The sequence below is a fragment of the Tasmannia lanceolata genome, unplaced genomic scaffold, assembly GCF_043159265.1.
Source record: "Tasmannia lanceolata isolate RefF3 unplaced genomic scaffold, GAP_Taslan_0.1 ptg000113l, whole genome shotgun sequence".
NCBI classification, from domain to species: domain Eukaryota; kingdom Viridiplantae; phylum Streptophyta; class Magnoliopsida; order Canellales; family Winteraceae; genus Tasmannia; species Tasmannia lanceolata.
The window spans coordinates 124,443-142,127 of NW_027518790.1; the positions used below are offsets into that span (position 1 = coordinate 124,443).

The 17,685-nt window shown below is 39.4% G+C and overlaps 1 protein-coding gene across 4 annotated transcripts in view; it reads left to right on the forward strand.

Moving 5' to 3' along the window:
- Window positions 1-17,685, forward strand: part of LOC143865839 (guanylate kinase 2, chloroplastic/mitochondrial-like) — a 37,031-nt gene that overhangs the window by 1,533 nt on the left and 17,813 nt on the right. For all 4 annotated transcript variants that reach the window (XM_077375942.1, XM_077375941.1, XM_077375943.1 and 1 more), the window contains exons 2-3: window positions 10,313-10,444; window positions 11,396-11,587. In XM_077375942.1, the coding sequence (XP_077232057.1) occupies window positions 10,313-10,444; window positions 11,396-11,587 (324 nt within the window). The remainder of the gene's footprint in view (window positions 1-10,312; window positions 10,445-11,395; window positions 11,588-17,685) is intronic.

Below are 17,685 nucleotides of genomic sequence, written 5' to 3' on the forward strand. Positions count from 1 at the left end.
GACCTTATTATATCTCCCTAAAAGAATCCCTCTCCCGTAAATAGAGGCTTAAAGGCGTTTTCCAGATCTACGCTATTGAAGGAGGCTTCTTTCTCTTCAATTTTGCGAAATCCAGAGGACTGTACACAGATCCTAGAAAGTAACAACCATATTTATGGTGATAGAGCCCTCATTCTCAGAAGATGGACATCCAATATCTTCATGGAAAGATTAAAGCTCTCGATAGTTCCAGTCTGGATTCGTCTTCGAAAGTCTTCTGATGGGGACATCAACGAAGGAGGAGGATTCAAAGTTTACAAGCGAAGAAAGAATCGTGGGAAGGAGTGTTTTTAGGAAGTGGTATAGGTCTATTACGGAATTACTATTTTAGGTAAGTTTTTATCTTTATTTAGCTTTGCTTTAGATTAGATGAATGGTTGAGATTTGTTTTTAACTTTAGATTATCTTCTAGGGTTTCTTTTCTTATAAATACATTTTATGAAAGCAATATAAGAGACTTTGGAATATTGAATATAATTGAGAATTTTTTGTGAGAGCTATTGTGGCTTGGACTTCTTCTTCTCTTCTCCTCTTGGTGGCTTGGAGCCATTCTTCTTTCCTCTCCTCTCATCTATTATCCTCTATTTCTTCAATCAAATCAACACAAACAAGGTTAGTAAATCAGATTTTATATTTTCTTTGTTCTTGAACCCTAAAACTAGAAAACCCAAAATCCATAAATCTCCCTTGTTCTCCAAGATCTTGTTATGAGATTTTGAGGGATTATTTTTATGATTAAACCTCAGCCTAAACACCCAAGAACCCTAACTTTAAACCCCTTTTTAGCCTTATTGCAATTTTCACCCATTTTCAAGCCCTAAAATTAGTTTTAATGAACCCTAGCCTAAACCCTAGATTAACCTGTCTTTTACCTTCTAAACCTTAACCTAAGATTTGGACAGCAGTATTAAACTAAAATTCCAGATCTGCCAAATTACCAAAATACCCGTACAACCCAAAACTGGACTGTTGCTGGACATTTTTTTGGTTTTTCTTCATTGGGTATTATTATTTTCATGCTTGTGTGACATCTATTTCATTGGTAATTACATTAGTTTTTAATTCTTTTAATTGGTTGCATGCGTAGGCCTAATTTCGAACTAATCTTTCTATTATCAATTCATCTAACAAGTCCTTATCGCTTTGATTGATTTGTATAAGGTTTAGTTCATGTTTAATTATAATCTTTATAATTAATTATGCTATTTAAGTCTCATTATTGCTGCTGCTCATAGATTAATTAGGCGTTAATTCGGCCCTAGGTAAGTTGTTAAGTGTTCTTTTAGTTTTCCGCGTAAGTCCTAAATTGTCCTAAAGTCTTAATCCCACTAGGAGTATAGGATTTTTCCTAAATTAGGTATTTTCCTGCATCAACTTGGTATCAGAGCCTGGAGTTAGTCGTAGGATTTTCCCCAAATTACATATTGTCCTGCATCATCTTCACCTCAAGTGTTGGACTCCTAAATGACTGAGCAAGCTAGCCAATGTTATCGGAAAGCTGCTTTACCTAGACACACAAACAGCTAAAGCACCAAGGTTAAACTACGCTAGGGTATGCGTGGAAGTTGAAACCGGAATGAAACTTCCTGACTCAATCCCAATTCGCACCGCAGACAGGATTATTCACCAAAGGATAGACTATGACTGGGAAACCAAGGTCGTGTAGTCTTTTTCTAGCCACTCAGAAGATAATTGCCACAAAAATCAGAAAGAACACCAAAGGAAACCGAGAATGGAATGAAGGCCCCTCAATTGAAGCAAAGAAGACGGGATGGGGTGGGGCGTGGGTGGGGGTTGGGGTGGGGGTGGGAAGCATGGGGTGGGGGGGTGGGGGTGGGCAGAAGGGGAACATAACGGAAAAGGGCCCTTTACAGGGACGGAGACAGAAATTTACACTTGGGGGGCCGGACTAAATACTTTGCCTGCATTGGTCATTGGGGACCATGACCCTAATAGACGACTATATACCTAACTTGACGTATAAGTTGTATCTATTGTCGGACCAATTTACACAAAAGCTCCACTAATGTTAAACAAGTCATTTAATCATTTTATGTTTTTACTGAAAGCTAAATTTCCAAAAAGAACCCTAGACTTTTTATCGAGGAAGCAAAATTAAATTATATTAAATGAAAATCTAAGGAAAAAAGTTATAAAAAATCCATGGTCTAGTAGGTTTGTAATTTTTAATAAAATCGAAGGAAAAACATTTTATTCTAAAAAATATGTACCATGTAAAACAAGGTAACCAAAGCTACCAAACATTGGAAAATTTACTGAGGGTTTTTCCGAGAAAATGTTTTCCCTGGATCCAAACAGCCCCTAATAGACGACTATATATCGTTACTTGATGTATAAGCTGTATCTATTGTCTAACCAATGTATCTATTGTCGGACGATAGCCGGATCACTAGTATTTAGATTTAAAATTCTTATTGCGAATAGAGAAATTTTTGATAGGATTCATTTCGGTCGAAATTAAAAAAAAAAAAAACGAAATCATTAACATATTCTTACATTATTTCAGCCGAAACCAAAATATTTCAGTTTCGGTGGTGGCCGAAACTGAAATTTAAAACCTTGCCTATACACAAGATCTTTCCAACTATGAAAATTCCAATTCTATGGAGACTTTTAGCTCTAATATCGGCAACGAAGTAGGTCCTTAGAAAGTCTACATGGAACATCAGTGTAGGGGTGGTTATTCGGTTTAAACCGAACCTAACCGACCGAATAGTAGGAACCGAACCAATTTCGGTTACCTCAATTTTGGAAAAGAAACCGAACCGATTATGAGTGCAACCGAACCGAACCGAAACCGAAAACCGAATTCACTGAAAATCATCAGATTTCGGTTTTTCGGTTTTGGTTTTGGTTCGGTTTTACTCCCAACAGGACCATGGATTATTCCGGGATGTATCGGATGATAATTCTGATAAGCATCCACCACTATCTTTCCGGAGACCGTTTCGGTCGTGGATATTCAAAGCCAGATTTATCCCAAGTTTATCGCAAGGTTGAAGACGAATTGGATAAGGATAAGGATAAAAATCTCCTTAATTTGATAAAGGCACCCACCCAAATTTTATTTAAAAGGCCTTCGCAATGTACACGTATCTCATTTTTTGAAAAGGCAAACAGATACGTGGGAGTAGGAGAAGTCTTTTGACTTTAAGGCCCCACTTGAAACCCCACTCCCACTTAATAGTATTGCCAACCCATGTCAAAACAAAAGAGGTTGAGGCTGTGTTACTGTTACCCACGACTCTACTTTGGGTGCCGCTATCAAAATTGGCCAAATGATTTTAAAAGGATCCAAAAACCATTTTATTTGACCACGACAGTTGTTGTGAAAGTGCTAAGTTCAAAATTGACCAAATGAATTTCGGTTTTCGGTTAAACCGTTTTATTTTTCTTCTACAACCGAAACCGAAAACCAAATTTCTGAATTTATAAAACCGAAACCGAACCGATCCATTGCGGAGCTGAATCGAATGGACCGACTGAATTCGGTTCGGTTGGTTAATTCGGTTTTAACCGATTAATGCTCACCCTTACATCAGTGTATCCGCTAATCCTTCATCACTTGCTCGACGTACAAGCCTCTCTTTAGGCGCCATCATTCCATAGTATATATGGAATATTCCATATAATGCCTACTCCCAAGTCCCGACAGAGTGCATTTTGGTTAACGTAATTGTTAAAGTATAAAAGATAAATAACGCCTTTCTCCAACAGCTTAAGCCTTTAGAGAAGTTGGTAAGTTAACATGGTATCAGAGCCAAAGGTCTCGAGTTCAAACCTCCCGGATAGCAAAAATCCACATGCGATGGTCGGCCCAAAGTGGGACCACATGTGCCACGTGTTTGCCAAGTGGGCCACACGTGTGGGGGAGTGTTAAAGTATAAAAGATAAATAACGCCTTTCTCCAACAGCTTAAGCTTTTAGAGAAGTTGGTAAGTTAACAGTAATTTTTGCCGACACTTTGAATTTATTGCCGACACTGTCCTGCTGTGTCCGACACGACACGCGTGTCCACACGTGTCGACACTCCTTTGGACACTTTTAGTTTGTTAAATGAATACCATATTTATATTGTTACAAATTATGATTCTAATAAGTAATATATATGTATGTACGTGTCACTATTTCTAGATTTTTAGATGTTCATATGCCAGACAACTCATATCCGTGTCGAAACGTGACCCACAAATCCGTATCTACAATCATGATTATATATACTTTGTATTTTAGCTGTGTCCCCATTTCTAAATTTTGGGGGTTTGCCGTGTCCGACACTCCCTGTTCGTGTCCACAAATCCTAGAATTTTTTGCATAATCCAAATTCAGTATGTCCTTTTTATCTTTTTATGTCAAATACGTTGAATGCTTTGAGGAAAGAGTAGGGCACATATAGCGTGGGGGATCAATGAGTTCTAAAGTTCTAATAAAAGGGATTTTGCATGTCGTTGGGGAGGGGGGATGGAACCCCCCCAGCCTCTCCCCTCCCCTCAAACCACACACACGCTATATGTGCCTTCGCCCTTGGCCCTATAGTTTCTCATCGAAATGTTCTCTAGGGAACAGTTTTACGGATCTGGAAAAAACTGAATAAGGAAAGCCTACCATAGAAGAGGCAATCCATGACAAAAAAGACCCTGAAATTTTGGAGAAGACTTCCCCATCAGGTTTTGAGTGGAGAACCCAGGGGAGAGAAGTGGATAGATCTCATATCAAAGATGCCTCAAAAGTCAAATTATTGACGGATCTCAATGACTCCAAAGGTGAGCCATGACAGAAGTTCCAAAGAAGAAATAACCCCGTGCTCCTTACCAAAGACATGCCCAAAGTCCAAAGATGCCAATATGCACCCCTCAAACAAGCCCACTGAAATACAGATGTGACAATCCAAGAGGGGGGTGAATTGGCTAATTAGAAATTTTATACTTAATTAATGAAAGATTAAAAATTAATCTTCTAATTAACCCCTAATTAATCTAACCCTTGTTCAAAAAGATTTATCAATAGAAGCTAAGGTTTAGATATTCTAATCATGCACATTTACTAACCCTTGTTCAAATGGATATCATAATGCAATTAGGGTTTATAACATTTAACTCAAGTGCATTTACTAACCCTTGTTCAATTAAAACATAAGCATAAGTAAGGTTAGAGATTACCAATCACCACACGTGCAAGAGAGAGAAGGAAAGAGATAGAGGACACAAGGCACACCACAATGAGGGCACCAAGATTTATAGTGGTTCGGTCACAACTTGACCTACTCCACTCTTCCAAGTTTGGCTTCTTGGGTACTCCACTATGGTGAGATTTCAAGCCTAATCTCGAAGCTATTACAATAAGCTTTTCCATTCTCAAGGGCCAAAGCGAAGCCCATCTGCACGAAGCCATTACAATAAGCTTTTCCATTCTCAAGGGCCAAAGCGAAGCCCATCTGCACGAAGCCTTCGGCGAGGGGACAAACCCTCATATGCCGTCTTCACCTTTCTTGGGCCGAAGATGAGACCCTCGTCTTCACCTTTGTTCACGGGCCGAAGAGAAGACCCTCTTCTTCACAATTCTTACCGGGCCGAAGAGAAGACCCTCAACGAAGAACAAAGAAAATGAAAAACTCTCAATGCCTCTTAATAGGCGGATTACAACATTAATAGCTCACAATCACTCCCAAGAAATAGCAAAAGAAAAGCCCTATGGAGTGCCTCTTGATAACATGTAGAAATAGAAGATCAAAGAAGTTTTTAGCTTTTGAAATAAAAATGTTGAAGCTCAAAGAGAAATGGGATTTGATTTTTCTCAAATATTCAAAGCTTGTAGAGATAGGTTTTAATTATGTATATATAGTGTATTTGAAAATATGACCGTTTGGGGTAAAACTGTAAATAAATGGATTGAAAAAGCCAAGCAGAAAACGCCCAACGGCTACTTTGCTCGACTGCGGCGATCGACCAGGCTACGACGGTCGCCCACCCCTATCGGGCGCCCTATTCTATTTTCAAATTTCTTACCGTCGTGGTCGACCGGCCACATGGCGGTCGCCCGGCGAGGGCTAATTGCTTTCTCAAAAATTTGGCTCATAAAACCTATCCCGGTCGACCGACCCACGGCGGTCACCCGCCCTAGACCAAATTGGATTGCTTCTGTAGAAACAGAAGCGCATCCGCGATCGCCCGGATTGACCCGGTCGACTGGCCCGATAACATTCGAGATGGCCTGGATTTCCAGGTTCCATCCCGCGGTCGCCCGGACTAGCCCGGTGGACCGGCCCTGAGTGAAATTCCATTTTTAAATTTAAAATCCAGGGGCTTTTGGGCTATGGTCTTTGGGCTTAAGTCCAAGGTTTTCAAAACACATTTTAGGGTGTGTATATGGTTTTCAAAGATGTAAAACGTTAAGTATGAAAACCATTTGAAAACCTTTTGAAAGTGCATTTAAACATAAAATCAAGAGGACTCCAAATACATTCTAAAAATAAGAACCTTGAGTCTTCTTGGAATGTCTTGGCTCCTTTGCACTTTCTTGGACTTCTTCGGCTTGAGTGAACATCTTGTCCTTGTCTTGGCTCTAGTGACTTGTCCTCCAATCTTCAATGCATGTTGAGGTACATGAGGTGTCACCATGGCATGTTCAACTCCAAGCTCTTTCTTGACACTTGCTTAGGAACTTGTGGGATCTTCATGTTGAGCTACTTTACTTGAGCATCTTAAAATGAGGATGACTCCAACGTAGGTACAAGCTCTTGGTTCCTTTGATCCTTGATCCACAAGTCATGTGTTGTGAAGAGTTGTGTAATGGCGATTATAACATGAAAATCCTGTATACAACACAACACCACAAAGCAACACATCAGTTCATAAATGCTAATCAATTTACTTTGCTAGCATCAAAACAAGAAGGTAAGGTGAATGATTAACCCTTGGGCTTACACCCACTATGTAGCTCAGCACACACCCATTGAGTTTTGAGCTGCATCCACAACATATATTGGATCATTGGGAACCCATTTGTCTCCCCCTCCCCCCCCCCCCCCCCCCCCCCACCCCACCCCCCACACACACACACACACACACATCTTCCTTTTAGTTATGGTCTGTAGGGATAGGGGTGGTGCTTTGTGCTCTTGATTGTAATATCTTTTTATATTAATACACTGGTAGGGGTCTTTTCTAACCCCTGCTTACCTATTAGGAAAAAGAGTTTTTGTTTGGAGTCTGAAGCCACACCCGTTTAAAGTTTAAACACTTGTAAGGGCATTTTGAAATAAATATCTCCATTGCTAAGCTATTGATAACCTTAATCATATTGGAACTCACCTGCGGCAAATTCACAGATTTATTCACCATTAAAAGTTTACATCATTTTGCTTGCAATTTTTCACTTCGGACAAGTTAAGAGATAACATTGTTATGGGATTGTTTACAAGATAGTCTACTGAAGTATTCAATTATGTGTATATATGGTAGTAAATCTCAACTAATTGCCATTACATATACTAAATACTAAACTGTTAAATCCGATTTTAGAATTGGAAATTTATTTTATTTATGTTCCCACCTTAGTTATAAATTCCGTTCCGGTCGCCGTTCCGTTTTGGAATTCCCACCTGAAGCATTCCGTTCAGGTGTTTCGGCCGTTTCGTTCGGCGTTCTAGTCGAAACTTTCCGTTCCGGTCGAAAAAAATAGTTAAAAATATGAAAAAAATCCCAAAAAATTAGAAATTGTTAGAAAAATATAAGAAACAGTTAAATGAACTAAAAGACATCTTTATTACTTAAAAACCAAAGTTTAATACAACTAAGACATAAAAAAGTAGAACATAGAAGAATAAAAGCCAAATACATAGTGCCAATCACATCTCATATCATCGCTAAATCTAAATCAAAATGGTGGTGAATCTGGTTGAGGATCATCATACTCAACTCAACCGACTGGTAGCCCTCATCATCGCCGTCACCACCACCTCTTGGAGGAGTGTCCTCAAGGTTTGCGTCCTCGTCCTCGTCGTCGGCCGCATCAACTCTAGAAAGCGCTTCAATATTTTACCATCCAATGTCGTCTGGTGTCGGAATGACATCTTCATCTTCCGCAACTCAATCCATCATAACATCTAGGTGATCTATACTCAGTGGGTCGCTAGGGGTAGAAGATCTTATGTTTAAGTCCCTGAAAAGAATGTCCAACATAAATTAGTAAGTAATACTTAAAATTTAAAGGCACGTGATGAAATATGAGAAAATTAATTCCAATTCAATTAAGTAGCATACCTTTCTCGAAACTTGAGGTTGTAATGGACAAATACCAAGTCATTCAACCTCTAGTGCTCCAACCTGTTTCTTTTTGCTGAGTGGATGTGCTCGAAAGTGCTCCAGTTCCTTTCACATCCTGTAGCACTACAGGTTTGGCTGAGAATTCTGACGGCGAAACTCTGTAAGTCCGGGACGTCATTTCCAAACTGGTTCCACTATGGAACTGTAAAGTAAACAATAATAGTTAAGCATTTACTTGTGAAAATTTTAAATAAAATATACTTAATTAAATGAACAAACCAATATACCTAGTCCCAATCTGCCTAGGTTGCGGATTGCCATCTTCATTGCAAACATGCCCGTGGACTCCTGATAGTTCTCAATCTGACTGGTGATGGTGTCCTGCGTAAGTTCATTAGGTATTAGTTGATTAAAGATGCAAAATGCCCTCCCAACAGCTATAAAAAGGTCATAAAACGAGGGTAGAAGTGTAAAAAAAGTCCCCAACAGCTATAATGGCATTTTTGATCTTCTTGAGCTTGTAGTGGAATTGGTTGGAATTGGAATAATAAAAGCCTTTGAGATGATCTTTGTAATTGTAGGAGAAGTAGATGTAGTTGTATGTAGTGTAGGAGATAAAAGAGTTGTAGTTGTAGGAGAAGATTTGTAGAGGAAATGAGTTGTGAAAAAACAATGGCTAGAGGGCTATTTATAGCTTTTTGGGTGAAAAATGATGCAAAATGCCCTCCCAACAGCTATAAAACGGTCATAAAATGAGGGTAGAAGTGTAAAAAAAGTCCCCAACAGCTATAATGGCATTTTTGTAATTTTGTAATTTTTTTTTCAATTTTTTTTGCAAAAAGATGAAAAATGCCCTCCTAACAACTATAAAACGGTCACAAAATGAGGGCAAATGTGTAAACTACACTCCCCAACAGCCATAAATGAATTTCTGTAATTTTTTGGATTTTTTTTGGAAAAAGACAAAAATGCCCTCCCAACAACTATAAAAAGGTCATAAAACGAGGGCAAATTTGTAAAATACACTCTCCAACGGCCTTAATGGCATTTTAGTAATATTTTTGATTTTTTTTGAAAATTTTACGCCTTTCCAGACCGTTCCGGCCGGAACAGGGCATTCTGCCCATTTCGACCGGAGTTCCGGTTTCCGCCTGAATTCCGGCTGGAACGACTGGAACCGACCGGAATCTGGACTGAAACGGAAAATATACCATTTCGTTCCGGAATCTGGTCGGGAACCGGAATTCCGGTCCGTTTTGGCCGGAACGGAACGGAACGGAATTAATAACTAAGGTTCCCACTGTAAAGATTACCAATCGTATTTGAATTGATTCTTGACTACAAAGAAACATCAAATTCGCAGATATTTTATATTCAGCAAAAAATTAAGGTAGCAAGAATATTATCTGTTCTCAAGTTATAAAATGTCAAGTAGCAAAATAACAGAAAATCAATTTAAAATATTTTGATTGCAATTAAAAATAATAGTAATAATATAGAAAGGCTACGGAAAAATTTCACTCCAAGCAAATATTCATTACAAATAAAGAATTCATAAAAACATCGAAAAATAAAGATTCGCAGAATCTGGTACAAATTTCAAAATTTATTATTCAGTACAAGTTCAACATCTTAGCCGACTCCAACTAGTTTGGGACAAAGGCTTAGTTGAGTTGAGTTGAGTTGTACAAGTTCAACATCTTAATAAAAAAATTATGTACTATTTCCTTTCTACAGAGTTTTAGTTTTGTATAACTTACAAAGTGAGACTTAAGCACAATGACAAACTCTACCGAACATGCAGGTGAGTTTTTCAGAAAAATTCTACAATGTTCCACAGATTTTTTGAATTTGTCAAACAAGTTGACAATTTTATACTATTTTGTTATTCACTTTTTTTTGAATGGTTCTTGTTATTCACTTTGTACACTTCAGAACTTTTTGGATCCTCAATTCATGAATTGAACTCACATGGGCTCTCCTGGTAGGCTGAACTGTTAAGAGGGCTTGAGGCAGCATTAGGGTCATCATTTAGTCCAGAGCCCTTCTCACCTCCTCCAAACCCTCAAATCATTGTCATCAGTGGACCTAGCGGTGTGGGCAAAGATGCTGTCATCAAGGTATTACTTCTCTATGCATTTTGTTTTTTCAGCCGTTATTGTTCTTGAATGTTTGGGCATTTATCTTTTTGGTGGTTGAAATTTAAAAATCCTTTTGGACTTGAAACTTTGTTTTCTCTGTGGTTCGTTTTGCATGTAGACTGTACTTAACTGCAAGCTACCTATTTATGCATCTCACATGCATCAAGATTGGTATTTATGGTATTCCTCAATGCTAACCAACTTGCTGAGTTTTTTAATGGTTTCATGTAGTGATAGTTTACATTTATATTTGCTCAATATGTTTGTTTTGCAACGACCCTAAATTTTATTTTTCAGTGTTAAAGTTCTACCATATGTGCTAAGGTTGCTCCATTGTGACCTGGTGGTCACGGGTTCGAGTGACGGAGACAGCCTTTCTGCAAAGCAGGGGTAAGGCTTCGTACATCTAGCCCTCCCCAAACCCCGCAATGGCGGGAGCCTTGTGCAGTGGGCCACCCTTTTAATTGTTGCAATTGAAATTCTGCCTTAAAGTAACGATCCCAAACCCAGATTTTAAAAAAATTGGCATGACCGGTTTTGTAGGAATAAATGAGTGTTGGTCGAGTGAAACTGAATAATTCAAAAGCCGATTCTGGCTCAATTACAAGTATTTGATCTAAATGACTAAAGTAATAGATGACTATATCATTTTAATTTAAAAATTCCTTACTGTAAAGTGTTTCCTCAAGCTCTGCATTATGCCCATAAAACCTTTCTTAACCTCATCAGAAATTTGATTGAAATGATTTTTGATGGTTTGTTGTGCCAGTATAGTGTGGTTGCCAAAGTAATCATCTCCTGATTTCTATTTATTACATCTCAGAGTCTCCTCTGCCAGAGGAATTTTAGACGCTCTCTTTAGGTTGAAGGCATTGAGTATGACGAAGGTTGCTGAAGATCGTTAATTCTCAGTCATCGTTGGTTTTGCAGAGACTAATAGAAGTTCGGAGTGGAATTCACTTTGTTGTCACAGCGACAAGCCGTGCAAAAAGACCAGGTGAAGTGGATGGAAAGGATTACTATTTCGTTACAAAAGAGCAGTTTCTCTCAATGGTTGAGAGGAATGAACTTCTTGAATATGCTCTTGTGTATGGAGATTACAAGGGGATTCCGAAGCAGCAGGTATTCAATTCTCAGTATATTTGAAATGAGTTTGCTCTTTAACTTCTGTTCTTAACATATCCCATATGATCTTTCCCAAAAAAAAAAAAAATCCCATATCCCACACCCAAAAAAATATACCCAAATCCAGTCAAAGAGGGAAACGATAGAATTTTGAACTTCGTTTACTGAACGAACGAAGTGAGGGCCAAGGGAGAATGTCCCCTCAACCAGGGGACACGAGCTAGTTCTTCTATTATTGTAGTCTCGAGCTCGCACTAGTCTCCCCGCCAAACCGAACGGAGAACCAACGAAGGAAGTGACCGGATTTGTCGTCAAATTGAGATTATTTCGTCTTTGTGGTGGTCTATCTTGATGACATAGTGGTCTATAGCAACACATTGGAAGAACATGTAGACCACTTATGAACCGTCTTCCAAGTGCTGAGAGACAACTCACTCTATGTGAAGAAGGATAAATCTTCCTTTTTGAAGCAGTTCTTTTTACATTATACTATTTCGGAAACCCAAAGACTCGATGTATCGGCGTCTATAATGTAGTATCTCATCGGCGTCTATAATGTAGAAAGATACTTCCGATGCCAATTCCCTATCTGAAGTTTTAGACGAAGCTTCCCATGGCCTTTTGAGGGCGTGATAAGTAAGGGAAGGGCAATCACTCATTCTTAAAACCAGCATTCTTAAGACCAAAGACTCGGGCGGAAAAAGGGGGAGAGCTCTCCGTTCCTTGTTCTCCTGTAGCTGGATCCTCCGGAACCACAAGAATCCTTAGAATGGGATTCCAACTCAGCACCTTTTGAGATTTTGAGAAGGGTTTCTCTTTGGAGAGAACAGTACGATGAAAGTTGTAAGCTGTGTTCGGGGGGGAGTTATTGTCTATCGTTGGCCTCTATGATGTTTTAAGACAGGAAGTTCTAAAAGCATGATCTTGTTACTTTGCAAAAGCATGAGTAACAGTATTGGGTTCTTGCAACACTTGTCCTTTTTATTGTTTTTTCATAAATAACAAATGCTCTATTAAGATCATAGATTAGAACGGTACCAGTATTACTGATACGTAGTATCCATCTCTATTATAGAAGTAAGTTAAAAGGCCATCAACAATAGAAAAGCCTACATCAGTCAATCGGTTTTTTATGTCTTCTGATGCATGTTACTCATGTTTTTAACATTTCAGTCTCAACATGCAATGTTATCATTTTTCTTCACTGAGAGGTCTGTTAGGCACCCTCGATTTCACCTACGCACACAATATTGTTTTTCCTGTAAACCAACTATCTCACAGTAATCTTACAAGAAAGATTTTGTGCATATAAATTTGAGTTTTGAGAAATCTTATAATGCATTGAAATTTTGATGGAGGTTTGAAACAGAGATATGGATTTGAGACATGAAATTTCTTGAATAGTCCACAATAGCTCTTTTCTTTGTTGTCTTTTCTTTGTTTTGCCAATGTTTTGACTTTTGATTACTTGCAAAGCGACACATAGAGATGCCATTATCAAGATGGTGGATTAACAAATTCCAACATGCTCATATCGAAACCTATGCAGCATAAAGACACGTGGATTTCAGTCATTCATATCCTAGAAAACCGTCCTTACAAAAGAACAATATGTAGAAATTATATATATATGAGGAAACTGTTGGTGCGCTTAAGCTCACCAAACTTTTGGTGAGCTTAAGCGCCCCAATCACATGGGGGCCCACTTTGTTAGGTGATCCAAAGCATTCATTTTAAAGTCCCTTACATGGATAGGGGGTGTACCAAAAATCAGCTCCATAGGATCATCCTAACCCCTCCATTTGTGGAGGACAACAATGGACAGACACAAATCTGCCCATTTTTGTCCTCCACAAATGAAGGGGTTAGGATGATCCTATGGAGCTGATTTTTGGTACACCCCCTATCTATCATAAGGCCTTTAAAATGAATGCTTTGGATCACCTAACAAAGTGGGCCCCCATGTGATTGGGGAGCTTTAAGCGCACCATAGGTTTGGTGCGCTTAAGCTCACCAACAGTTTTCTCTCTCTCTCTCTCTCTCTCTCTCTCTCTCTATATATATATATATATATATATATATAGACACACACACACACACACAAATCCACAAGTTCTTCAAACCAATAAATTGGAGAACGGTGACCTTTGAAGAATGAAACTTTCATGATTTTATTGATCTTTATTTGAATTTTTGGGATATTTCGTTGGGTTTTAGAATTTGCATATGTTGTGAAAAATTGGGATTGTTTGAACCTTCTATACTTTTTATTTTTAAATTGAGGAGGTTTAAGTTGAATAAGAGTGTTGAATTATGATTTGTTTATTTTTTTTGAAAAGTGAATATTATATTCATACCATGAAATATACATGGGGACCAGCAGTCCGACTAGAAATTACATAGTATGATAATCCAGGAGCCTATGTCTGGAACCCAAAGCAAAAACATAAAAGATTGTATACAAACTCCAACATCTGACAAAACTCCAACATCTGAACTTTCTTGCTTATCAAGTTTTCCTGCAACCTTCAACTATGCCTTCCAAAAACGTCCAATCTGCAAAAAGAAACACACCCAAATCTCTTTAGAAGTAACCACCAATTTAATTGCCCCTGCTTTCTTTTAGCTACCTATTGTATTACAAGAAACCGTTCGGCTGACCTTCTACATATACCAAAAAATTGTGATTCGTCGGAACCAGTCTTCCCCCCTGAAACCTTAAGTCGCACACTTCTCAAGATTGTCCAAGACGTGCTGAATCATAAAATCCGGCATTTCTACAAGAAGTTCCTCTGGAACTTGCTCCAGACGACTGGGGAATGTCAATAATTTTATTGGCTTCCTAGTTAAGCCTCATATCTTTTTCTTCTGCCAGAAGAAATTTGAAAAACGGATGTGCAAAGAGAGGCGATCGGGTTTCCCTAATCTCTGTTGACCCTGTGAGCCGGTTTAGGGTGAATGGGCATTCCTGGGCTTCCTGTCTGAAAATATCCCATTGCTTTCGGAGTAGGTCATCAGCTACCTCCTTGGGCCAAGGATCCATTAAGGCAGCCTTTTCTTCATCATAATTCGCCTCCTCCATCCTCCTTAAAATATCTTCCAAAATTCTCACCTCTGAAGACAGACGTGCTCTTCTACCTTCATAAACCATCGGGAAACTAGAAGAGGGGTCATGACTATCCATTCCTAGAGATAAGCTAAAAGAACATAATCCAAATACGATACAAGACCAGAAGACAGAAAAGAAGCAACCACGAAATACTCCAGCGAGAAGCAAAGAAAGAATGAAGGCAAAGAAAACCTAGAGGCAACTACACAACTTTACCCAATAAACATCAAGAAGACCAATTAACCCCTCCTCGGGAAATCGAACCAAAAAGGAAAGGACATGCCTACCAAAGTAAAAGACGATACTACCCTCGGAAACTAATAATCACACCCAAAAGCCCTAAAAGGTATGAAGGATCAATCCAAGAGGCCCAAGAGAATCAAAGCCCATGCAGGCTCACGCCATCAAGAATTTGAAATTTGAAATCAGAGAGGGGCGGGAAAAATTACGGGCCTCCTACCTAGCCCCATAATCAAGGCCTAAAACTGCCGGAGGGCACCCGCCGGGCCAAAGGAACAAAAGACCCAGGATGCTCAGGGAATTTGATACCAATCCTATAGGTATGGTTTAAAATTCTGATGACAACAAAGGGGCCTTCGGAAAGCAAGGACTTTGACCGAAAGAAAGCTCATACAGTGTTGATGATTACCTTCCATCTTAGTTTCTAGAACTCTGCCAAGCAAACCACTTATAGCCTCCACCGTTGATATTGCCCAAGCATGTAACGGGATACCGTAGAGATTGACCCACATAGGTTCGTCCCCTTGAGCGAATTCCTTTTTCCATAGTGAAAGCGAATTCAGATAGGGTGCTAAAGATTCAGAACTAGAAGAAAGAACCTTGAGAGCCTGCATTTTAGAGTCGAACATAAACAGAACTTCGTCTTCCGACAGAATACATGGGCATTGCTACGATGGAATGTTCTAAGAAGTTTTTGCCCAGAGCCAAAGGTCTTCTAAAGCTCCGATAGGGTTCTTCCTTTTCCCAATCAAACAGGACTTTAGGGATTCCATCCGAACCTCCACTTCCTTACCAGTGATGCACAATCTCGGGGATCCTCCAATCCGGTGAGTAATAGTGCTCGTATCGGGCCATGGGTCATCGTCCAACTGGGTCAAAACCGGGCTGGCTGGGGGGCGGGATAAGGGGCGAGGAACCCACTTGGAAGGAGTTCTACTTCGGCGACACCAATGACAATTCTTTTGCCACTCAAAATTAAGGTACCGGCAAGGGGTACAATGCCAGTTCCCCCTTTCTTTCTTTCGTGTACGAGCACCCCCTTTCCCCAACGCAGCCAGATGCATCCCAGGGCGATTGCAAATTCTATAGGTCTTCCGCCAATTGAAATTCTGATACTGGCAATTGCAAATCCTCAACATGGTTCTTGATGCCATTTCCCTCTGATATGAGTTAGACTTTTGATGAATTATGATTTGTTTATAGTTATAAACTTTAGGATAGAAAGTTATATTTTTGGCGAGATTTGCTTTAGTTCCTTTGGACAGTTACTATTTTTGTTATTAAAGGATTTTGGTTTGTTTACGAGTTACGACTGTTTTAAAAGCGTTTTACTGGTAGAAAGTGCGTAGTAAAGGTTTTCAGTATTTGTGCCTAGAAGAAAGTGCTTCATATCATATAAAAATGGGAACTCCTTTGAAGATGTTTTGATGAAGGGAAAAATACTGTTACAACCCTTCAACTTTCTGACATTTTCAACTCTAACACTGACTTTTGAAAGTCACCAACTGCACCCCCTGAGGTTTCTATTTGTGTAAGGTAAACCCCCTCTTTTGAAACACTATCAATGCTAATGAAGACCCCATACCCCCTCCAAACCCCATACCTGAATCCATACACTACCAAAAACACAGTGGGCCCACATTGTTTGGATGATCCAAAGCGTTCATTTGATGGGCCATTGGGCCCTGACATAGATAGGGTGTGCCAAAAAAAATGAAAAATCAACTCCACAGAATCATCCTAACACTTTGATCTGTGGATGAACAAATTGAAACCTAAGGGGGTGTAGTTGGTGACTTTTAAAAGTCAAGGTTGTAGTTGGCAATGTCATAAAGGTGAGGGGGTGTATATGTATTTTTCCCTTTAATGAATTATGAGTGTTAGAATAAGCCCAGTAGGGGCATTATAGTCATTGTATCTATTTCTATCTCTTAATATATAAATACTATAGTGAGGGGGAGCTAGCCCTAACTCACTTTTCTCTTTCTCTCTATTCTCTCTCACAACATGGTATCAGAGCCTTAGGGATCTGATCCCTAGGGAAACCCCGTAGCCTCCATCTTCTCCTCCTCTCCGAAAACCACTCTTATCATCTCTCCCACCTAACCCTAACCCTAACCCTAACCCTAACTATAACCCTAATCCTTCAAAACCCACCCTCCACCACCACCCATCTTTGAAGAAACCCAAAACCTAGAACTTCAAAAACACAACCCTGAAGACGAGACGAACTGAGTTTCATGTGTTAAATTTGTCTCCTGAAGACGAGACGAACTGAGTTTCATGTTTTAAATTTGTCTCCTGAAGACGGGACGAGACGAGAAGAATACAACCCTAAACACAACCCAATTTTTCTCCTTTAGTTTCATGTGTTAAATTTGTCTTCTTTGTTTTCATCTCCCGCATCTTCCAGCTTCTCTATGGGCTCATCTTTGCACCTCTTCTTCACTCGTGCGATCGTCCTATGAGTCCCTCTGTTGATTAGTTGGTTTTATCCTTCGTCGTCTCCAGTTCTACTAGTTGTAGCCGTTGGTGTTGGTCTCTCTATTGTTGACATTTGTTGTCCTGATGGATCTTCCTGTTATTGTTGATCCCTCTATTGGCATGACTACTGAGATCCGTGCTTCTACCACACCCTCGGCCCCTCCTTCGTCTTCGTCTTCTACCTTGGCACTTGTAGACAACTCTTACCCACAATTGACTACTGCCAAACTTGATGGGACCAACTACTACCAAACTGGAGCAC